The 22787-nt window shown below is 41.1% G+C and overlaps 1 protein-coding gene, 1 long non-coding RNA gene and 11 other non-coding genes across 17 annotated transcripts; 12 read left to right on the plus strand and 1 right to left on the minus strand.

Annotated features, from left to right (window-relative positions):
- Positions 1–2515: 2515 nt before the first annotated feature.
- On the minus strand, positions 2516–16932 carry LOC138600367 (tripartite motif-containing protein 2-like). Its single transcript, XM_069671742.1, has 14 exons — positions 16815–16932; positions 10388–11224; positions 9696–9844; positions 9236–9416; positions 8751–9010; positions 8528–8666; positions 8259–8444; positions 7715–7910; positions 7322–7425; positions 6999–7166; positions 6585–6753; positions 6320–6390; positions 6095–6235; positions 2516–5796 (listed from the first exon to the last, which is right to left on the minus strand). The coding sequence occupies exons 2-14, from the start codon at positions 10484–10486 to the stop codon at positions 5644–5646; spliced, it is 2016 nt and encodes a 671-aa protein (XP_069527843.1). The 5' UTR covers positions 10487–11224; positions 16815–16932; the 3' UTR covers positions 2516–5643.
- A 1085-nt stretch (positions 16933–18017) lies between these two features.
- Positions 18018–22526, plus strand: LOC138600987 (uncharacterized). 5 transcript variants are annotated; one of them, XR_011308775.1, is made up of 12 exons: positions 18018–18069; positions 19181–19307; positions 19619–19698; positions 19928–20003; positions 20235–20309; positions 20553–20632; positions 20859–20933; positions 21183–21234; positions 21481–21560; positions 21790–21865; positions 22097–22171; positions 22416–22526. It is a non-coding gene; the product is annotated as an uncharacterized lncRNA (long non-coding RNA). The 5 variants fall into 5 exon arrangements; XR_011308777.1 differs by lacking the exon at positions 21481–21560; XR_011308778.1 differs by lacking the exon at positions 21183–21234.
- Positions 18844–18936, plus strand: LOC138601660 (small nucleolar RNA SNORD14). Its single transcript, XR_011309154.1, has one exon. It is a non-coding gene; the product is annotated as a small nucleolar RNA SNORD14 (small nucleolar RNA).
- LOC138601659 (small nucleolar RNA SNORD14) lies at positions 19451–19544 on the plus strand. The gene has a single exon (XR_011309153.1). It is a non-coding gene; the product is annotated as a small nucleolar RNA SNORD14 (small nucleolar RNA).
- Positions 19758–19851, plus strand: LOC138601653 (small nucleolar RNA SNORD14). Its single transcript, XR_011309148.1, has one exon. It is a non-coding gene; the product is annotated as a small nucleolar RNA SNORD14 (small nucleolar RNA).
- LOC138601648 (small nucleolar RNA SNORD14) lies at positions 20068–20161 on the plus strand. Its single transcript, XR_011309143.1, has one exon. It is a non-coding gene; the product is annotated as a small nucleolar RNA SNORD14 (small nucleolar RNA).
- LOC138601654 (small nucleolar RNA SNORD14) lies at positions 20385–20478 on the plus strand. Its single transcript, XR_011309149.1, has one exon. It is a non-coding gene; the product is annotated as a small nucleolar RNA SNORD14 (small nucleolar RNA).
- LOC138601657 (small nucleolar RNA SNORD14) lies at positions 20692–20785 on the plus strand. Its single transcript, XR_011309151.1, has one exon. It is a non-coding gene; the product is annotated as a small nucleolar RNA SNORD14 (small nucleolar RNA).
- Positions 21015–21108, plus strand: LOC138601651 (small nucleolar RNA SNORD14). The gene has a single exon (XR_011309146.1). It is a non-coding gene; the product is annotated as a small nucleolar RNA SNORD14 (small nucleolar RNA).
- LOC138601649 (small nucleolar RNA SNORD14) lies at positions 21313–21406 on the plus strand. Its single transcript, XR_011309144.1, has one exon. It is a non-coding gene; the product is annotated as a small nucleolar RNA SNORD14 (small nucleolar RNA).
- LOC138601658 (small nucleolar RNA SNORD14) lies at positions 21620–21713 on the plus strand. The gene has a single exon (XR_011309152.1). It is a non-coding gene; the product is annotated as a small nucleolar RNA SNORD14 (small nucleolar RNA).
- On the plus strand, positions 21930–22023 carry LOC138601650 (small nucleolar RNA SNORD14). Its single transcript, XR_011309145.1, has one exon. It is a non-coding gene; the product is annotated as a small nucleolar RNA SNORD14 (small nucleolar RNA).
- LOC138601652 (small nucleolar RNA SNORD14) lies at positions 22253–22346 on the plus strand. Its single transcript, XR_011309147.1, has one exon. It is a non-coding gene; the product is annotated as a small nucleolar RNA SNORD14 (small nucleolar RNA).
- Positions 22527–22787: the final 261 nt, after the last annotated feature.

A 22787-nucleotide genomic window follows, 5' to 3' on the forward strand; every position in this document is an offset into this window, starting at 1 on the left:
GCAGTGTTGTGCTTGTGGTTTGTAGGGCTCCTTGTTTCAATAGCTCTTAGCCAATCACAACTGCTAAGCGACAGTGTCCGTTGTGTGGCGTTTGCGACTGTATCCTGCCTAAATGTGCCCAGCAGTTTGGTTTCACCTTTGCTGTTCCTACACAAGGCAGGAAAACTGCCTTGCTGCTGTTAACAATGAAAAACATGGATTGGGTGATAATTAACCCTATAGGCCCAAACAAGTCCAGAAGCACCTATTCAACTGTTTTGCCTCAAGTCATTTTATGTAGCATTAATATAAAAACTAAATCCGGGGATGTGTAGGTGTCGAGACACTAAGTAATTAGACCTCTGAAGCACACTTGAGATTTGTGGCCATATTAGCCCCTATTAGCATAACATACCCCAATCACAGACCAAAACACATTCAAACCACTACAACTCCGTCCTTGTGTCTCAAGTAGTCAGACTTAAAATGACAGGCATACGGAATAGGAAGTTTTTGCACGCATATCCTTTGCTTATCGAGGTATACGCCTGACATATTGCTGCTGCAGCGGAGGACGTATGTTGGACCGATTCCAAAAGGTTTTGTTCCTTTGAGTCATTTCGACAGATTTGTCAAAATAGGGCCCAGGTTTAAAAATACCAAACTTCTCCTTTAAGGTACTCAACTCGCTGTTCGGGGTTGTGGTTTCAGGCATAAACCAATTCACATAAAGCCACTGCTTGGATGTTTTTGACAGGTTTAATAGTATACAATAGTACTTAAAATGTATGTGTATGAGATTTCTACAGCTGAATAACTGTCAAAATGAAATCCTCACAGATTTTGAAATTTGGGTTGTATTAACACATTAGAATATAACTTCACGTATTCTTCTCTCAGAATGTAGCCAGGTGGTGAATCTGTTCACACGTAATGTACCACATCATTTTTTTTATCGCTCTCAAAGTTGTTTAAATGTAAATATATCTGTTCTGTATTGTTCTCTTTTGATTGTAACATTGTTTAAGGGGGAGGTAAGGATTTTGGTCACAAGGTGGCAGTGTTGTCATTTTATTATCAATCTGCCTCATGCATTCTTCCTGTTTACAACCAGCAAGTGACTAAAAGGATGCTAATGTTGGTATTAAAACAGGACAGCTTGATTTAGGCACTGTTGGAATTAATGTTCTGTATATTGTTTAGTAGGCCGTTATAGTGTGTTCATAAAGCTATAATGTGCTATTATACTTTGTAACTAGAGAAATGCATTACATGTATTTTAACTCTGTATAAAGGTAAGCTATTGCTTTTGTAGAAAACTAGAATTACTGGCTTGTCAAGTTGAAGTTACATTTCTGTCTGTGTAGACTCTAGATGTTGGAGTTATTAAACAAAAGGTATAAAGTGTATGTTTTGGTGAAATGGAAGAAAATACTACAGCGACATGTTTGATTCCAGTGAACAGTTTCCAGTGAGAAACATGCTGCCCTCACTAAGAGACTATTTTTACAGAGGAGGAAAGAGTACTGATAAAGAGATTTGACACATGATGCAATCATCATCAACTTAAGTTCAATTAGCAAGATCAAAGAGCTTGTTGTGTATTACCAGAGGAACAGGAGGCCCCCTGTCCTGGCTGTCATCCATACAAGTACCTTGGGGTCTAAATCAATAGGAATTGGATTGAAGCATCATGCTGTCACAGTGAAGATGAACTTTCACCTTTTGGGTGTAAAATGTCACTTCATCATTTTAAACCTATTTGTGTAAAATTTTTATCATAATTGGCATATGAATTCTTGAGTTGTGGCCTCAATCATGTTTTGTGAGGTCACAGTGACCTTGACCTCTGACCACTAAAATCTACTCAGTTCATCCTTGAGTTCAAGGAGACGATTGTGCCAAATTTTAAGAAATTCCTTCAAGCCATTCCGGAGATATCGTGTTCAAATGTATGAGATGGACGTGAGACCACAGTGACCCTGACCTTTGACCTTTGACCTCCAAAATCTAATCAGTTCATCCTTGACTCCAAGTGGACAATTGTGCCCAATTTGTCAAAATTCCCTCAAGGTATATCTGGATGGCCACGGCTGTTGCAGGCGTGGAGGCATAATAAAATATACGCCGAAACGACGCCTCATTTGATAAAGGTGTAAGACGGGCCTTTTGAACTCGTCACATTCTCTCTGATAATTAGTGTATTTGTGTAAATGCTTCTTTAAGTTGGGCGTGTTGAGAGGTGGCTACTGTTCATGATTCAAAACAGAGAGGTAAGCGATGACAACATGGAGGCCATCAATTCTCATGATTATTTATAAACCAAGAAATAAAGGTGATAGTTTAGGTTTTAGTTTAGCCATTACATCCTTTTCCACGTTATTTCATAAAATCTGAACATTTAGTCTCTATGAGTTTAATGTAGCTGGGCAAGCCCCTATAAGCCACTGATCTATAGACACAAACAGATATCTTTCAAAGCAAAGACATTTCACAGAACAGCTACCATTTAGGAATCAATGCTTTATTTTGTGTGTGTGTGTGTGTGTGCGTGTGTGTGTGTGTGTGTGTGTGTGTGTGTGTGTGAATATTGAAGAGACAGTCCATAGTGAACAGACATGACAGATAGTAATTATAGAGAGAAAAAGAGCAGGCAAGTGACACTGTTAAGAACAGACCAGTATTTTAAGAGTTGTGTTCCAAAATACTACATATCCATTTGAGAAAAAAACTAAATTGATGAAGCATGTTTTTTTTTTAACTCATGGGGCTAACCAATAATTATTTACACCCAAGCAATACAATTAAATATTGTTAGTGCCACATGTAGCATGTTTCGTTGTGTTGATTAAGGACTTCTTGCAACAAAAGTTCCCTCAAATGGATGTGTAGCATACAAATGACCTATTTCTTTAAAATGGTTGTTAGCTAACTCTTACTTATGTTTGCAATAAATTCAAAAGGAAGATTACTGAGATGGCAATTCCATTATACCACCTTTGAAACGACATTCATAGGTACTACTGACATTAAGGCTGAATCTCCAGCGAACAAGGCCCAGGTAACCTCAAGAAACACAACCTGACTTTGTTGAAATAATGAACAGTGCCAAGAAATCTGAAAATCTTCTCCCCACTGACTGTTGATGAGCAAAATTGAAAGATTTAGCAGCACAATTTAGCGCTTAAACAATATCAAACAATGAACCTTTAACAGACATATGACATAAACTCCTGACCCTAACAACTTTCATTTTAATCCATTATTCATGCAGCTAACATTAGCTTATCACTAAGCATTGGCATCAATCAAAAGCACAATACTCGTGAGCTGTTTTTGCTAATCTCGAGTTTAACCCCCAGAACATGACGACTTTCATTTCTAAATAATAACAGACTAAAACTTAATATGCCGATTTCTCCCATCACTACAGTCAATATAAAATGTGTCAAAAACCCACAATCATATGTTGACTCAACATAACAGACAAAATATACAAAAAGAAGAAATATAATGGGCACTTAAGAATTTCAATGCACAATGGAACACAATCAAATGGCAAGTTAGAAAGATGAAAGCTACCCAAAAAAAATCAATAAATATAAGTCATACCTTAAAGATGTTCACTAAAAAGATTGAATTAGTTGCGAACATAGTGTATTAATGGTTTTGGTGAGTTTTTTTCATCCAGCTTATTAAATAGACTGCATCATAGGACACCACTTCCTAAATCACAAGAATCTGTTAGTCGACAGACTTTTTAAAGAATCAATTATAACAGTTAAAACTGCCAATTGAACGTTGATGTGAGTAACTGAAACACATTTCTCGCCTATTAAATGGTTGATGTAAATGCTTTATATTATTAACACATTGCACTTTTCCAAAAGTAATTTGTAAATGCTTTGCAGCTCTTAGGTGTCCCTTGTCCTTCGCTGTAATTAACATTACTGTAATTCTTCTTCGGTGTGGGTGAAATGAGAGCTTACAGTTGAAATCCATGGTGATATGTTTGATGTTAACATTCACATAATACAGAGGCATGCTGTTAGAACACATTGTTTTATGGGTTATGACAGAACATGTGGAATTGTATGAGTTGTAATTCTTAAGCATTCTAGAATCCTTGGCAATGTTGAATGATTAAAACATTCAAGAATTTCCTCCCCCTGACCTTTCGCTACCACGCTGACGAGCAGAAGCAAGTACGTAACAATGTTTCTGATTCCATTGATTGATTTGAACATTTCACATCATATTATTAAAAGTATTCTCCGGAATATAGGATAGATTCATAGATTTGTTCTCCTTGCAACAGATTAGTCAGGAAAAATATATTAACACTCAGACCAAGCATATACAGTGCTGCTCATCAAAGCAACGGTATCAGCCAACCAAATGGATCAATCATTCAAATAATCAGAGCCAAGCAGTCATTTCTAATGATGAACCTATTGCCTAAGACTTGTAAAGAATACTAGCATATGGCAAGAAACAAAAGAAACATTCCATTTTGAGACAGTCCTAATATACAAACAATGTACAACAGGCTAAAAGTGGCCCATGTCTTTGTCTGATAATATGTTTTCAAGGCCATCGTTGAGTGATAGTCAGCGGTACAGTCGAAGGAAATTTGGCTTTGCAAGGATGCCATCTTTAAACAAGTCCCCTCTTCTTATTTAAAGATCTAAAGGTTCACTGGAGGGAGTTTACAAGTACAACTACACTCCTCTACTAGTTTACATTGAAGTGCTTCTCCTAAGGGCACGCTGACAAGCTCAGAGAGTTGGTAGCTATTTTTAACTTGTAATGTTGGAGTTGATGTTGGTGTACAGATGTTACCTACAGAGCAAAAGCCATAGGGGAGATGTGTAGGAAAGACCTGGAGATACAAATGATGTCAAACCAAGAACAAGACCACTTTTAGCTCCATTATTTCATCGAACGCATACAATATAAGAAGGCAGAACATTAGCAAACTTTAAATCTTCCAGTCCATTTACTCCAAAAACATACAATTTCATTCATGCCTATGACAATTCTTCCATAGCGTTATCCATAATTCACTTCACTGTAGGTTTAGGGAAGTGGTGGTTTCCACAGACGTTTTGGTTCTCCCTCTCTGGGACTTTGCTTGTTTGTCCTTTTTTAATCCAGTCTTCCTTTTTTCTACCAGTGCCACTCAAAGAAAGAGGAACTTGTAGAATTTGACATCATATTCAGTTGTTGCATAACTGGTCCTACTCCAGCATTGCATCAGTCTTGCATGCCCTTCTGGAATAACGCTAATAATGCTCCATCTTTCAGTTTCCCTTCATGTGCTGCTATCCTCAGCCCTCTTACGATTTTAAGTCTTTTCCAAAGACTAGTCTTTGTCCCACCACTCTCTACCATTCAGTTTCCTTGTTTAATGATATATCTATCAGAAACATCAAATTTATCGAACCTTATATTTTCATGTATCTGTAATGATGTAATTATGGCTGGTTCTTCTTTGTTCTGGCTCTTTTCTATCCATTCCTCCATCCTTTGTTACACACAGCGGTAGAGTTTCATGCAGTATTTCCTAGAATTGCAAACCGTGCACCTTATCTCTCCACTCCAACAACTACCACCTCTCTCTCTATCTCCTGCGTTGGCTTCATACCTCCGTCCAAGCCTCCATCATTGTAGGTAGCGGTAGACTTTGAAGCAGTGGTTGCCAGAGTCGGCCACCACCACATGTCCATCTGAGGTCAGAGCCAGACCTTGGGGTCCGTACAGAGGGTCTGCTGATGTGTTGATGTAGGAGAGGAAGGAGCCACTGCCGTCAAACACCTGGAAATGTTTGTCAAAAGATAAACATGTTGTGTTGCTAATTGCAAAAACTCCAAACACCCTCAAAATGGATTCAGATTCAGAATACTTAGTTAGTCCCAGAGGGCAATTCATTTTACAATTTAACCCATTCATAAAAAGAATAAAAGACGAATAAATAGATGGAACAGATAAAGAGCATCGGCTGATGTCACAGTCGGGCATCAACAACAACAACAAAATGTCAGAGATAAGAGCAAGTCACGGGATGCTGAACTGGAAGGACTGGAAAGTTGGGTACTATTCAGAACTGCTGTACCTGTATTCTGCTGTTGCCCCAGTCAGCTACGATGATGTTCCCATTATTGTCCACCGCTACACCAGTGGGAGCATTGAACTGGCCGTTTCCCTCACCATTGGATCCGAATTTCAACACCAACTCTCCCTCTGGGGTGAAAACCTGACCATGACAGAGACAGAAATATACCCAGGGACATATCCATGTGGCCTGTTTAATGATGTTGTTCAATCAGTAAGGCCTTACCTTGACAGAGTGGTTATGAAAGTCAGTCACAATGATCTCATTGTTCTTGTTCACTGCTGCAAAGTGTGGACCTTCAGGACAGGAACACAGAAACAACAGGTTGTGCTTTGAGTGCTTCAGCTAACACTTCTGCTGGTTTTAGATGTCACTGTTCTCTTCATCTGAAACCTCGACTGCTTTTGGTCCTTGGGCCTTGGTACTTTTCTACTGGTCCTATAAGTGTTGTCTATTTTTTTGCAAATCAATCTCTTTGAAGAAAAACTACCTGCAAATTGTTTGTCACCATTGCCTCGACTTCCAAACTTGGTGATGAGCTTGCCAGTCAGCTGGAAGATGAAGACAGTGCATGCCTTGTTGTCAACCACGATCACATGACCATTCTGGTCCACGGACACGCCCTTTGGCCCCATAAGTCGACCAGAGCCAAGCTTTGCCTGATGCATGCCAAAAACAACCAATGAGAAGGAAGAACTGTTCAACAAAACATAAGACATGAGTTTATTGTTATCCTTTTTATGATGGGACAGTAAAGATAGACAGGAGATATGTGCAAGAGAATTGGGGATCGGGGTGATACCAGCCTCCCGAGTTTAAACAATTTGTTTTTCTGCATTACAAATTCTGAAAAAAGGTTGCCCTTGCTTCCTAAAAAGGCTTAATGCCAACTCTGTTCACCTACCTTGAACTTTCCTTCACAGGAGAAGATGCTGACCCACTTGTTGTCATAGTCAGCAATGATTATGTCACCACTGGGGTGCACGGCCACCCCTGTAGGACGCTGTAATTGCCCGGGTGACCGTCCCCGCACCCCGAAACGACTCTTGAATTCCCCCTCGTTGGCGAAGATCTGGAGTTGGGAGAAACTTGTGAGGACCATGATAGAAACAATACGTTACTTAGCCTCTAACCTTAACATAATGCATAACTTAGCTCCTAACCTAAACCAAGTCTCAACCCTCAATCGGCCATTTGAAGAAGTGGAGCCGGACAAATGTGCTCTACCTGGACACACTGATTGTTGCTGTCAGCAATCAGTATCCTGCCAGTGGAGGAGGCAGCTACTCCTTGGAGATTGGTGAACTCTCCTTTGTTCCTCCCCTTCGTTCCTGCATAGAACAGGAAAACATAAAACATTTTCAAATTCGAGCATTCTCGCTGTATTTTTTCCCATTGGACATGAATTAATTATTTAATAATTCAATTCTGGTCTTCCACTTCACTCCCTGTTACTCCCATTTGCCTACAGCTCTTATCATATTTTGCAAACAACAGAAAACAATAATTGTGGCAAGCCAGACTCAACCTATCTTTCAGCCTGTCCTTTCAGCATGTATTCACTATACTAATAGCATTAGCTTTAGATTCAGTAGCTGTAATCTTTGCAATATGTCTGACCAATCCTAAAGATGAGGTCGTCCTCGATTGGGTTCTGGGTTTTGCGGCGCGGGGTTCCCAGGGCGCTGCTGGCCCTCTTGGAGCCCTTTTTCTTCTGGCCGGGGGACTTCCCTCTTCTTTTTGCCCCCTCAGAGGAGCCTGTGGATGGGGTTGCGTAGGCTGCTGAGTTTGTTGCAGTGGTAGTGGATGGGGACACCTAGAGGTACATAAACAGAAGTAGGCCGGATCGATGTTATGTTGAGAGCTGGTCTTTTTATTAGTGTGCCTACATTTAACTTCCTGTCCTAAATCAACTTCTGTTGTTCCACCCAAACCCAGTTGTTGGAAGTACTGCACTTCTAAGACTATTCCCTCCCAAATGTCCCACAGTTTGTCAAACTTGTTTGTTTGAAGCACACCCTGCTAAAGCAGTCTTAACTGGTCTTGACAGCTGAGGCTGGCAGAAATTCAGTTTTTGTCCACGTATTTGCTGAAAGAAACTAAACAATAAACCTCTTCATGAAAATTTAGATACAGCTCCAAAATTCTACAACTCACAGCTCACCTCGACTTCTGCCTCCAAGGCCCTGCTGACGGTCAGTTTGAAGGGGCTTCCTTTGATGTGCTGGTCATACAGACGAAGGGCCAATGAGAAGTTACCCTCCTTTGGCACTATGTACACAAACTCATAAGTTCCATTCTTGTGGTCCACTATTTCACCATCTACTATGCTTCCGTCTGGGGTGAATACCTGGGGAAGAATACGGGTTATGTTTAGTCTTTTTTTATGATGTGTTGTGCTAAATTGTGTATGAATGTGGGCTTAAAATGTACCTCTGCTGACAGGATTGCATTGCCACTCTTGCAGGCTCCTCCTGACTTGTCTCTTGTCACTATAGTAACCGAGGAAGGGTGTCCCACAATGCATTGTTCCAGGCCTGCCCCCATGGCTTCACTCTGGCTTGCCACCGCACTGATGAAGAGGAGGAAAACACATGGGTAAAAATACATTCTCAGCAGGGGCCTGAACATTTTGTATCTGTACAGTCGGTCTTACCTTGTTGTAACAATTGTCCCAAGATTGTGTATAGACTTCCTTAACCCATCTGTCTCCATAATCAGATCCAGCTGGTCATTCTCCTCCGGCTGACATGGCAGACCAAGACCAGTCAGCTCCCCCAGCCTCTCTTTCAGTTCTTGCTCCACCTGCAGGCTTGCCACACACGCCTCCCCAGCCAGAGCCTCCTCTGTCTGGGTACAAGAGGACATGATGTCCTCTTCTCCCCGGACGAGGCTGTCCACCTGGGCCTGCAGGACCTGGAGACAGATATGGGATTCTTTAAGTGTTGACTACTGTTTCTTTCTTTTAAATTAGCCAACTGGCAAGGGACGCTGTACTTTTTACAATGATAAAAGAGTGAGAACTTTGAAAATGAACAACTCGTTGCTTAACTCTTATTCCTTAAATCCGCCAGACCACTAAAATCATAATTTTGCATAAGCTTGCAGCCGATCCTGTCAAACATGAAAGCATGTGTGCACCTTCTGTTTGAGTCCATATGTGACCTCCAGCTCCATCAGCAGAACACTCTTTCGGACGTCCAGCTGCTTGTGCAGATCCTCGAAGCTCGACTGGATGTCCTCTTCAATGGAAGCTCTCTGATTTGTCAGCTGCTGGAGGATCTCTTTAATGAAGGACAGAGCATCTGAAATCTGAGGGAGTCTGGAGAGGAATCAATAAAAGGGAAATTAAGATATCAAGTCGCAGTCTTGTTACATTGCTTGCATCATCATCTAGGCACCCACATTTCAGTCAAATGGGAGTTCTGTGTTTATAAAATATTCATGGAAATTTCGTTTGATCAGAACATTTCTTCTGGATATACCGTATGTAACAACAACCCTTTTCAAATATTCAAGTAAAGCTATCACAGCAACATTTATTTGTCATAAATTGCATACATCAGTGCACAGCAGAATAATTAAAAACAAAGATCTTTACCTGCTCTGGACAGTCCCAAGCCTCTCCTGTAAGCCGCTCCGGTTCTGCTCCAGGGCCTGGCTGAGGGGCTCCTGAGGATGCTCACCGTGGTCTGACACACAGTCCTCACACAGTGCACACTCACAGGCTGAACAGTAAAGGTCTGCCACCTGTGGATGAAAAGTTGAAATATTTGATGATGGAGCCAACTACTTCGAAGAATAAGAGGTAGAATTAAGATGTTAACCTATCGCAACCACAATGTCTAGGGACAATGTGGTCTGGATCCTCCTCCTTAGGTGGCTAAGGAGATAAGATCAACTGCTTTAACAGGTAAAAGAAAGTACAATGAAAGGTCGCTGCTTGACACGTATGTTATACTCCACACTGGACACGGAAGCTGCTGTGTTTCACGTCAACTTCTTGTTTTTGAAATGCCATCACGCTGTATAAAATCTGCACTGTGGCAGCAAAATACTGTCGTCATTTGGTTCATTGTGATAAAGCAAAGCTGGCATAATTACAGGCCCTGTGGGGAATTTGCTAGACTATCTCTTGGCTGGGCACGATGACTTGAAAATGTTTGTCACTGTGAGGTCTCCGGGAACCAGCTGAGACAGGAAGTCATAGCACCCAGCTAATAAATTGTAACTCATATACAACTGCAACCACTTGTTTCCATTGTCAAATTCTTGTACACATTTTCTACGTACCTTCCCTGCATGCTGTGGACAGGCATTTTTGCCTGGTGGGGCCTCCAGGACGGTGCACTCCTCACTGCTGCTATCTGGGGAGTGTTGGTGGGCCTCCATCTGCGAGCTGCAGCCTGGAGGGGGTGAACCTCCGAACACACCCCTTAGTCCACAGTGCAGCCAGGGGAAGGGGCTGGATGTTCAGATACAAGGTTTCCAATTGTCTGTTTGTATTGCTTGCTTTTGTAATCTGTCTCACAGCTTATTCCATAATGTATTCGAGAGGAAGGTAAAAAAACAAAAACATTCACATGAACTTCTTATGATGTGTCTTGTTGGATCTGAGGGGAGGCATGGCTTTTGTTGTGAAAGTTGAATGTGCTCTTTCTGCAGGGGATAAGCACTCAGACACACCCTTTTCAGGAGCCTGCAGGCAAATCTGAGGGATTAAACCTGGATGTACACTCCTATTCCACGCGGAACCAGGAAGGAGCGCTGAAAACACAGATGTTGGTCTTGTTTTTGTCTACAATCTTCCACTTCAGCAGAGCTTTAGTTTCATGCTGCAAACAGGAAGGGCTAAAACTTCTGACATGCCCTTTATTGGAGCCTGTAGTAAGGAAGCCTTGGTGCAAGTGATTCCATTACATTCCTGATGGGTCAAAATAGGGCCATGGAATCCAAAAGTCCACAAATTTTCCATTTGAAACGTCTTTCCTCGTCCACGTGCTGCCTATTCCTCAAATATATGTCCCAGGAAGTTACAGTCAAATCAATCCTGATTCGAGGAAAAGCAACAGACCTTGTTGTTCATGTACTTCACAGAGGGTTTAAACTGAGGGCGGCCTTTGCTGTGTGCTGGGAAGAAAAGAGAATGATGAGAGATTAGGTCAAAAAGCAGATAAACATGGTTGTTAAAAAGAACACCTTTGCTCTTCATTGTTGTTGGCATTATTCCCATAACATTATATGCGATTGGTTTTAGGATCTAAAGCTAAGGTATGCCATTTTTTTTAAAATGTCTCAAAATTCAGTCAATAAATCAAATGCTCTAATCATTTCATTTGGACAAATGGAAATGACTGGGCCTGGCCTACCTGCCTGCCTCCACAATAGGCACAAACATGGGTTAGCCCATATGGGATGAAGGCCCCTTCATAGACTCCATACAGGGTCCTCATTGATAGAACCTAGCCCAATTTGCACCCAGCCAGTATCCATGTGTGCTGTCTAATGTGCCCATTCCCAGCCCATGTATAGTCTTCTGGGTCGCCCATGTGGTCCTCAACACCAACCCACATGAAAGCCCATACCGAGCCATGTCCAGTTGAGGCCAACCTAACCCAGGCGAGGTACACGTAGGTCCCACTTGGGTGTGTTGTCCAATGCTCTCTGGTGGACTCATCCTCTAACAGTTATCTGGCAGTGGAGGTGTATGTATTTTTGGGGGGAGGGGCTTTGGCATTTGGTTGGGAACTTTCAGAGTCTATCGTAATCATGCTGGTTTCTCCAGAGTTGCTTACCCCATATGTAAGTGAGAAGTTGCTGTTGTAGAATCCTCTTTGTACACAATTATACAGACAGCAAGACAAGAAAACTGATGTAGAATTTTAGATGTCGATTATTGTGTAATAAAATACGAAACTAGGAAGTCAAGGTTCAGTTTCTAATATAGTCTCACAGTGAAACAGAGTCAGATTATGCTGCTGGTTGTTCAGCCACCACTAGATGGTACTCAAAGAAACACAGACTGCAGAGTAATGAAAGGGAAACCCCCAATCTGCACTGAGGGTGCTTCCCTGAACTAACCTTTGTCTGATGTTGAGATGAGACTGCATCACATGTAACATTATTTGATATTTATGGAACACTGTGACCTTCCTGAGAGCTGTGGCAGACATTGGACACAAACACACACTGTCTTCCCCACTATAGGAAGGCCCATATGTTCACTCCAGGTGGTACATCAGATCACTGCACACCCCTAATTAACTCCCAGATGGTATACTCCGCAGTGAGGAACATGATGATGCAGATGGTATGATCCACAGATGGGGGGGGGGGGGAGGGGCTGTGCAGCAGGTAGGACCAAAACAGAAGACGATAGTAATAAAGAGCTTCTAGGAGCAGTAATGTAGGTCACAGAAATGTCTTCAAAGTGATGGAAAGAGCGAAGGGAGAGAGACCGGAGTGAGGCAGTTACCATGGTTACAGACTGCCTAGGGAGGGGGCGAGGCAAAGACACAACAATAAGTGAAGCAGTCATGGTTCTCTTTAATCCTAAAATCCTAAATTCAAGTGTGTGTGTGTGTGTGCTTCACAGAGCCGTTCACACTCAAAAAGTGTCCCAGTTCACGAGTGACACAGATGTGATGATGTAGGATGAACACCAACTTATTGAAACACATTCCACTCAACTCCTCAAATACTGCAGCTCCGTCTGCGGCCCTGAGCTTCAAAGCAAGACGCAAGTTTGGTGCATTCAGGGATCCGTTGTTGAGCTAGCTACAGTAAATATGGAACATCTGGCTTCAAAATAAAGACGTCAAGTCAGCTATAATACTTAAGAAACAACAAGGTATATTTTCAAAAGAAAGCTTGCCGACAAACGTTCACATTTTATGACTTTTGGACGTGCAACAATCCTTAATATGCTCAAGCACCAACACTAACAGAAGCTAGTTACATGACATAAGCACCATTTAACTTAACTAAATTTACATTACGTAACCTAAAAGGAAGTAAGTCTCAAACCAAGTCAACATTTACTATTTGATGAACCACAGTCTCCTGAATAAAACCTCTGTGTCCATTTGACATCCATCGCCACCAGCATCCGCCCCAACGTTCAACTGTCACCTGACTTCAACGCCACATAAAACAACCTACAGAAGAGCGCCCGTCTAAGCTAGAGGGCGTCCTACAGCTTCATATGTTGACACGTTGGGCCACTGACCTCCTTGCTGTATCTGACTGGTGAGATTGGGAATGGGCTGGTTTTTGAACTCTTTGTTACATTAAGTCTGACGCTGATTTTCCATCCAGTGGTGTTTTCCTTTGTGTCATTTTCCTCTTGTTTACTGTCTGGATTTTATTACATCTGTGTGTAAAATATGAACTGGATATTCTCATGAATAATTTACAAAGGGGAGGGATTATGGATATGAGTAGCCTGTGATCTCGCACATAATCCTGTTTTAACACCTCCTCCCCCAAAATGTTCTGTTCAGAAGCTACGACCTTCCTGACATGAAAGTCGTCTTACACAGACAAATACATAATTTATGCCTGTCTGGACACACGAGGATGTGTTTTCTTCCCTTCTCTCATAATTTCTGCTTTATTTTTTAAATACATATACATAACATCTCGGATTTTACACAGAGACATGCACCCAAAAACAAACACACATCAGTGCTACACCCCCACACTCTCATTGAAGGATTCCCTGCAGTAAAATGTAAAATGCAGCAGAGGATTATGGGGCGGCAGTGAGGCTCTGTGTGCAGTGTGTGTGTCTGGGCCGTATGACACTGGTGACTATCTGTAACTGTCACTTATAGAGAGACAAATGAACCCTTTCTTTCTCTCTCTCTCTCTCTCTCTCGCTCTCTCTCTCTCTCTCAGAACATTTCGACATTTTATGTCTTGTTGTTTCACATAGCGACACTTGATAGCATTTGTACGTCCGAGTTTGTAGGGTGTGTGCATGTCTAAACATCATATGTGTCCGTGTGTGTTCCTGTACTTAAAATCAATTTTAGCTGAAGCCATTCGAGTTATAATCCTTAAAAAGGAGATAATGCTACTGAATATTCTGTAGTGGTGGAGTCTTTGAATAACAGAGGTGTTATTCATATCAAAACTGGACTGATGTTAAGCTAATGCTAACCAAACATTTCCTAATTCTGCTGCTTCAGATTTAAAGTAAACAACTTGAGAAATATAGTTTCTAAGGCTACCTCCGGAAAAAAAGCTAGCTTTAGCTATTAGCTTAGCATCGCCACTGTTCCAGCTTCTTAGAGCCCCTGAAACAGAGACTTTAAAACAACAGCTAAACCTAACAATCATAATAAAAACACCCCACAGTGTTTGAAAGACGTAACAAACACATTCTTAAAAAAGAATAAAAAAAGAGTAACTGATAGAATCACACAAACACACTTTCACTTTTTCTTTTTTTGATTGTTTGATCATGTGAGATGAGGTATCTTACAAACACACTTATTTCATTGGAAACCTACTTACGTCATCCTGGATCAACAGATTAGACTCGCTTCATCATATTAAGGATTAAGTTACGTAGAATCATTTCCGTTAAGAAGTATCTGCAGGCTCACACAGGAAAGTCTGTAAGAGTCAAAACAGGTTTCTGCAGAGCTCGTCAGTAAATCTGCTCTGTGACGTCACACTGACAGAGGAAAATACAGCTGACATACACTGTTTAAACACACACACACACACACACATGCTAGCACACAGGTAATCTGACCTCCGTCTCTACATAGAGTATATTCCCATGGGAAAGTCCATGCTCACTCTGTCTCTCTGTTTATCTTTATGTTTTATCACTCACTCACAAACACCTCCGGCCTGTAACTACTGGATGTGGCAACAGTTTGATCACAAGTTTCATAAATGTGCTTAAAAGTTGATGATACGTCAAAGTTGTATTTGTAGCTTGCTTCTCTTTGTGGTAATAGTTGCTTATATTTCGTTAATATTTATTAATATTTATTTGTTTCTCTGTGTTGGCTTGGTGTCCCTTTGTGTTGGTATTGTGTCTTTGTGGTTTTCTTATGTCTTTCATGGTAATTTTATGTGTCTTGTAGTTGTTTCATGTCTCTGATTGTCTTGTGTCTCGTTGCTGTTGTTTTGTGTGTCTTTGGTTGCTTTGTGTCTCTGATTGCCTTGTGTCATGTTGTTGTTTTGTGTCTCTGATTGTCTTGTGTCATGTTGTTGTTTTGTGTCTCTTTGTGGTTGTTTTGGGTCTCATTGTGTTGGTTTGTCTCTTTGTAGTTGTTTAGCATCTCTTAGTTGTTGTTTTGTGTCCCTTTGTGGTTGTTTTGCATCTCTGAAGTTGTTTAGCATCTCTTTGTTGTTGTTTAGCATCTCTTAGTTGTTGTTTTGTGTCCCTTTGTGGTTGTTTTGCATCTCTGAGGTTGTTTAGCATCTCTTTGCAGTTGTTTTGGTAGTTTTTTCTTGTCTCTTGATGGTTACTCGATGTGGTTACTTCTCTTTCTTGTTGTTGTGTTTCTCTTCACACTTCATTTATGTTGTTATGTTGTTGTTTTTTAGTGGCTCTCTGTAGTTGTCTTGTGTCGCTTTGTGTCCATTTTGTGTATCTGTGGTTGTTTTGCATGTCAAACCTTTTTGTGTGGTTCATTTGTGTCTTTTTTGGCCTTTTTGTAACAATGTGGTAATTTTCTCTCGTTTATTTTGCATCTCTGTCTAGATGTTTTGTTTCTCTTCATACTAGACTTATGTCTCTCTGTGGTCATTTTGTGTCTTTGTAGTTCTTTTGTGTTTCTTCAGGGTGGTTTGGTGTCTCTTTGTGGTTGTCTCTAGTTTAATTATGCTTATTTCTAATTTCTTGGATATTGCACCTCTTCTGAGTCATGTCGTTTCTCTTCATAGTTGATTTATGTCTCAGTGGTTTTGCATCTTTCTTTGGCTATTCATTCCGATTTTTTTTACATATAATGTTTGATATTTATTTGATAGGACAGTGAAGATCGACAGGAAACCTGGAGAAGAGACAGTGGGGAGGACATGGACTAAAGGGCCGGGGGCGAACCCGGGGCCGATGCGACGAGGACTCGGCCTGTACCGACGAGCTACCCAGCATCTCTATTCGTCCCACTCAGTTAATCCTTAACGTCTGTCTGTGGACGCCTGTGTCTCTTTGAAGTCATTTAATTTGCTTTCCAACTACAAATATAAACTGTGACTTCATACGCAGGCTCAGGCCATCGGGCCCCTCAGCCTGTTCCCGTTTGCCCGTCCTGTAATCCATCCATGGCTGTAAAATTCAGAGAGGATCAGCCCAGTTTCTGTTCACAGAAGTGACGTACCTGCTGTTACTGCTAGCACTCAGGATGCTAACGTGAAGTACATACAGGCCTGATGACACACACACACACACTCACACACACACACACTTGTATTTGCTCCAAAGCTGAAGTCCCTCAGTCATCTATCCTCCTCCCTCGTTCATCCTGCAATCCGTCCATCCTCATTTCCTCCATCCCTCCTCAATCTCTCCACTCTCCCCTCCCTCATCCCTCTCTCTCCCTCAGGAAAGCACACCATGCTACAGATGCTGCTGTCATCTCCAACATTCCTCCATCCATCCATCTATCCATCCCTCCATCCATCTGTCCATCCCTCTGTCCATCCCTCTGTCCTCCATCCCCCCAACCCCTAAAAATATAAATCCAACACTCACCATGTTTTCCTCAGACGCAGGCGATGTGTGTGACTGTGTCTATTTTCCAGCCTGAAGCCACCGCGTCATGATAGCGTCTTGTTTTCTCCCTCTCCTCTCTACTGTGTGTGTGTGTGTGTGTGTGTATGTGTGTGTGAGTGGGAGGGGGAGGATATCATCGTCACGGCAACACCAGCAGCTTGCAGCAGCAGCAGCACCAGACTGAGGAGGGGGAAGAAGAGGGGATGGGGAGGGAGAGGAGGGAGGGAGGCAGGGCACTTGCTGAAGCGTCCACCAATGAGGAGCAAGAGGAGCAAGAAAAGGAGAGAGGTGATTGGTTCATCTGCCTGTCAGTTACATGATAGAGTGGGCGAACGATCCTCTCTCTCTTCCTATTTATCCCAATGTGTCTCTCCCCTCTGATCCCACTTGTATCACTTGTATTTATTTTTTATAAACACACATGAACATTGCTCTTATTAGATACGACTGTTATCAAATCAAAGGGAGAAAGCTTCACAATAAATCACTTCTTAAAATGTAACCTGTATTTTGTTCATCAAACAGATTTATTCAAATGTTCTGTATCATTTATTTTTCACCTCCTGATTTTCATGACTACAGATATTTTTCAGTGATTTACAAAATTGTATATTATATTAATATAATTTAGATTAAACCATTCAACACAATGGAAGTAGCTTGTAGTGATAAATTAATAGATGAACATGTCATAAAATATACCAAAAATAACTATTATAGCAAATATGGACATTAATCAATTCATAAAACAGGACAGAAATTGATAGATCAGTTATACTTTGCGGTAAAAAAAATCCCACTGTTTATTATTTTTCTATCTTATTTTTATTTTTTTATATATATATATTATAATAATACATATTTTTGTTAAATATTGTATCAATTAATGTTTTGCTCGATTTAATATTAATTTTATTCTATTTGTTTTCTTATTTTATTTATTTATTATTTATTTATTTAGAACAATTTTAGAATTATTACATTTTTAAATCTGAAATTGAATAAATTGAAAAAAAATAAAAAGGCAAACTAGAAAGGAAAGTAAATGTAGTGGCAAGATAGTGACAAGACAGTTCGCCCTCCAGTCCACTAGGAGGCGGTACGGCGCTGTAGAGCGGTTTACCAGCCGCCATGATGGGACATAAAGAAGAGGAAACAAGACCGGGGTCATTCGATCCCCCGGTGAGAGACGGCGGAGCGGCTGGTGCACACTAAGCTCCCTCTGAGTAAACTGGTAAATATGTGTTTAAATGTACTTTAATGCTTCAAATGAACGATTGTATTCCTTTATAACAACATGTTAAAGACTAAAAGGCCCAACATAACCGTGAATAAGGAGTTTATTTAATGGATGGTCGTAGATTGTTACAGCACCAAAATGCTGAGGTTCTGAAGTTTCCACATGTTGTGTTTTGATGTTACATTGGTACAAAGTTTATTAATGAAAGATTTCAATGTAAATCAGCCTTTTATAATCGCGTCGTTTGTGGTAGATCAAAGCAAACCCGCGTGTTAAGATTTAACTCTAAAATGTATTTATATTCGCTTTACCCAACGACTGGTGAAGCTGTAGTGGCGTGTTAAGCAGCAGATTTAAAGGGCTTTATCTGACGCTGTTTTTAATCTATCAGAGTCCCTAAAACCAGCAGTGTCTCAGTTCGTGTAGTTTCCTGCAGCTGAACACGTGGTGGAGGTAAAGAGTTGTAACAGCTCAGCTGTGCGCAGTTACAACACTAAAGATTTCAACATCAGTTACATTCAAGGTCCACAACGTGTCTTTAAATCTGATCTCTTAATTTTTCACTATATTAGATATATTTCACACTTTGTAAAAAGTTTAAGTATTATTATTATTATTATCATTATTATTATTATTATTATTATTATTTTAGATTTGAAATATGGTGAGTTATAAAACTTCTTTTGGTGAATGAAAAACGCTCACTTGTAGAATTAAGTTAATCAAGACTTCTCCAGGTGTTAAGTTCCGAGTACCATGCATGCTCCAGCGCTGTGATGATGTCATTTCCTGCCATTCGTAGTTTCCACCAGAGGTCGGAAGACTGAAGATGGTCTGAACCTTCCTTGGATGTCTGAGCGTTAAAGCAGAACTTTTCAGAGACAGAGTATTAGTAGTACATTATAGTAATTAATAACTTATACTGTTAGTGGAGAGAGGGTTTTTTTGTCACAGCTTCATGGCTGTAAAACGATATATTTTTTTATTAAAGGAAAACAAACTTAAAAGCTGAAATGAATAATTTAGTACTGTTTTCCACCGTTTGATGTGTACTGAACTTATTTTGCTCATGTAAGTGAAAAGTCTGATTCTGTTTCCTCTCTAGAATCTGCTGATGCTGACCTTCAGGGACACCGTACAGGAGATTTTCAGCTGTGTCAGGATGGGTGGGGTGACTGCTTCTTCAAGAGAAGGAGGCAGAAGTGCCTCGACAGCACTAAACCTGGAGACAGGTGAGCTGTCGATCACCTGAGTCACTCTTTATCTGTGAAAGTACTAAAACACAGGCAGCTCAGTTTTCTGCTTGGAGTACACATGACACTTTAATTTCTAGATTTTTGGGATGCTCTTGTGAACAGCTGTGGCTCACATCTTTCCGCTGTGATGACATTATTTCCTGCCATTCGTAGTTTCCACCAGAGGTCTCACAGACCAAAGACGGCCCAAACCTTCCTTGGATGTCTGAGCGAAAGAATAAAAGACTGTAGCCTGTCTATAAACATCTGTCTGCTTCTAGGACTAACGTTGTCTCTCTCCCTTACAGGGTGAAGGTCTCCGTAGCAGCTCGGTCGCGTCCACCAAAGTTATCCTCAACTGGGTTTCCTTTAAAAGCCTGTGCAGCTGGTGAGTGTTTTATACAGATAACAAAATGTGCAAAGTGCTCCAGGAAAGTTACATTCCTGTCGCTGTGATGACGCCTTTTCCTGCCATTCGTAGTTTCCACCAGAGGTCTCACAGACCAAAGACGGCCCAAACCTTCCTTGGATGTCTGAGCGAATTAAAAAGAAGTTAATATGATCGTTGTGTCTGTATTTACATTTAAAACTAACTTGTAATTTCACGTCACTTTCAGGTCGGTCTGTCCTGGCAGTGGACTCAGTTTCCATCCAGTCTCAGAAAGAATCAGCGCTGATGGTGGCTGTTGGCTGGTATGTAATTCCCTATTATATTGAGTTTTAAATCCGGGGCAGCTTTAATGTGCTGACCTAAAGGTCGCTGTGATGACATTATTTCCTGCCATTCGTAGTTTCCACCAGAGGTCTCACAGACCAAAGACGGCCCAAACCTTCCTTGGATGTCTGAGCGACTTATGACTCTGTTGATCATTCGTGTCTTTTTAATATCATCACAACTAAATGCATCTCAAATCTCACTTTCAGGCCTGATGTTAAAGAGAACATCTGGATCCAGGGGAAGAAGTTGTCATCATGAGTCGTTAGAAGAAAGTACAGAAGGTGTGTATCTTTAATCTATCTCTCAAACTGTTAATTTGTCAATCAAGTCTACTTTTATGATTGACAACTTAAAGTTCGCTGTGATGACGCCTTTTCCTGCCATTCGTAGTTTCCACCAGAGGTCTCACAGACCAAAGACGGCCCAAACCTTCCTTGGATGTCTGAGCGAAAGAATAAAAGACTGTAGCCTGTCTATAAACATCTGTCTGCTTCTAGGACTAACGTCGTCTCTCTCACTTACAGGGTGAAGGTCTCCGTAGCAGCTCGGTCGCGTCCACCAAAGTTATCCTCAACTGGGATTCCTTTAGAAGCCTGTGCAGCTGGTGAGTGTTTTATACAGATAACAAAATGTGCAAAGTGCTCCAGGAAAGTTACATTCCTGTCGCTGTGATGACGCCTTTTCCTGCCATTCGTAGTTTCCACCAGAGGTCTCACAGACCAAAGACGGCCCAAACCTTCCTTGGATGTCTGAGCGACTTATGACTCTGTTGATCATTCGTGTCTTTTTAATATCATCACAACTAAATGCATCTCAAATCTCACTTTCAGGCCTGATGTTAAAGAGAACATCTGGATCCAGGGGAAGAAGTTGTCATCATGAGTCGTTAGAAGAAAGTACAGAAGGTGTGTATCTTTAATCTATCTCTTTAACTATTCATTTGTCAATCAAGTCTACTTTTATTTTGATGATTGACAACTTAAAGTTCGCAGTGATGACGCCTTTTCCTGCCATTCGTAGTTTCCACCAGAGGTCTCACAGACCAAAGACGGCCCAAACCTTCCTTGGATGTCTGAGCGAATTTATAGAAGTTAATACGGTTGCTGCGTCTGTATTTACATTTAAAACTAACTTGTAATTTCATGTCACTTCAGGGTGAAGGTCCTGTGAACTTCTGCCCAGTCATGGAATGTAATTCCAGCCATGGTATGTAATTCTCTCTTTAACACGATATATTTGAGTCTGTAAATCAAGTCCAGCTTTAACGCATCGATAACCTAAAGTTCGCTGTGATGACATTATTTCCTGCCATTCGTAGTTTCCACCAGAGGTCTCACAGACCAAAGACGGCCCAAACCTTCCTTGGATGTCTGAGCGAAAGAATATAAGACTGTAGCCTGTCTATAAACATCTGTCTGCTTCTAGGACTAACGTTGTCTCTCTCCCTTACAGGGTGAAGGTCTCCGTAGCAGCTCGGTCGCGTCCACCAAAGTTATCCTCAACTGGGTTTCCTTTAGAAGCCTGTGCAGCTGGTGAGTGTTTTATACAGATAACAAAATGTGCAAAGTGCTCCAGGAAAGTTACATTCCTGTCGCTGTGATGACGCCTTTTCCTGCCATTCGTAGTTTCCACCAGAGGTCTCACAGACCAAAGACGGCCCAAACCTTCCTTGGATGTCTGAGCGAATTAAAAAGAAGTTAATATGATCGTTGTGTCTGCATTTAAATGTACAACTAACTTGTAATTTCACGTCACTTTCAGGTCGGTCTGTCCTGGCAGCGGACTCAGTTTCCATCCAGTCTCAGAAAGAATCAGCGCTGATGGTGGCTGTTGGCTGGTATGTAATTCCCTATTATATTGAGTTTTAAATCCAGGGCAGCTTTAATGTGCTGACCTAAAGGTCGCTGTGATGACATTATTTCCTGCCATTCGTAGTTTCCACCAGAGGTCTCACAGACCAAAGACGGCCCAAACCTTCCTTGGATGTCTGAGCGACTTATGACTCTGTTGATCATTCGTGTCTTTTTAATATCATCACAACTAAATGCATCTCAAATCTCACTTTCAGGCCTGATGTTAAAGAGAACATCTGGATCCAGGGGAAGAAGTTGTCATCATGAGTCGTCTGAAGAAAGTACAGAAGGTGTGTATCTTTAATCTATCTCTTTAACTATTCATTTGTCAATCAAGTCTACTTTTATTTTGATGATTGACGACCTAAAGTTCGCAGTGATGACGCCTTTTCCTGCCATTCGTAGTTTCCACCAGAGGTCTCACAGACCAAAGACGGCCCAAACCTTCCTTGGATGTCTGAGCGAATTTAGTTTTAGTTCTGACCTTCAGCTTGAGAAGTTTGGTCTGTTGGCTAACGTCTTCTCTTCCCGCAGGTCGAACATGAACAAGGAGCTGCAGTGCATCGATTCGTCTTCTGTCAACATGAATCAAATCAAAACGTTTTGCTGTTTATCAGAAATAAACTGGACCTGTTGGTTACTACAGTTTGAAGTGTTTCTTTTTGTCTGGAGAACAAATTGTCTTTTTAAAATGTTATATGTACAAAGGGACAGAAAAACATTGACTGCATAAACTTATTAAACCACAATGAAGTGAAAGCATTTGAACTTTCTTGTGTAATTGGTGACATTTAATAAATGAGACGGTTATATGCCTTTATAAGATCATAAAGGTAGTTTAAAGTTGTTACATGTTCATTTTAATGGGTCATTGTCGATCAATTATCCATATAAATTAGTGAGGCT

This window comes from Semicossyphus pulcher, unplaced genomic scaffold (assembly GCF_022749685.1).
Source record: "Semicossyphus pulcher isolate SPU_LCO1_2020_fin unplaced genomic scaffold, fSemPul1.0.p SCAF_21, whole genome shotgun sequence".
Taxonomy (NCBI): domain Eukaryota; kingdom Metazoa; phylum Chordata; class Actinopteri; order Labriformes; family Labridae; genus Semicossyphus; species Semicossyphus pulcher.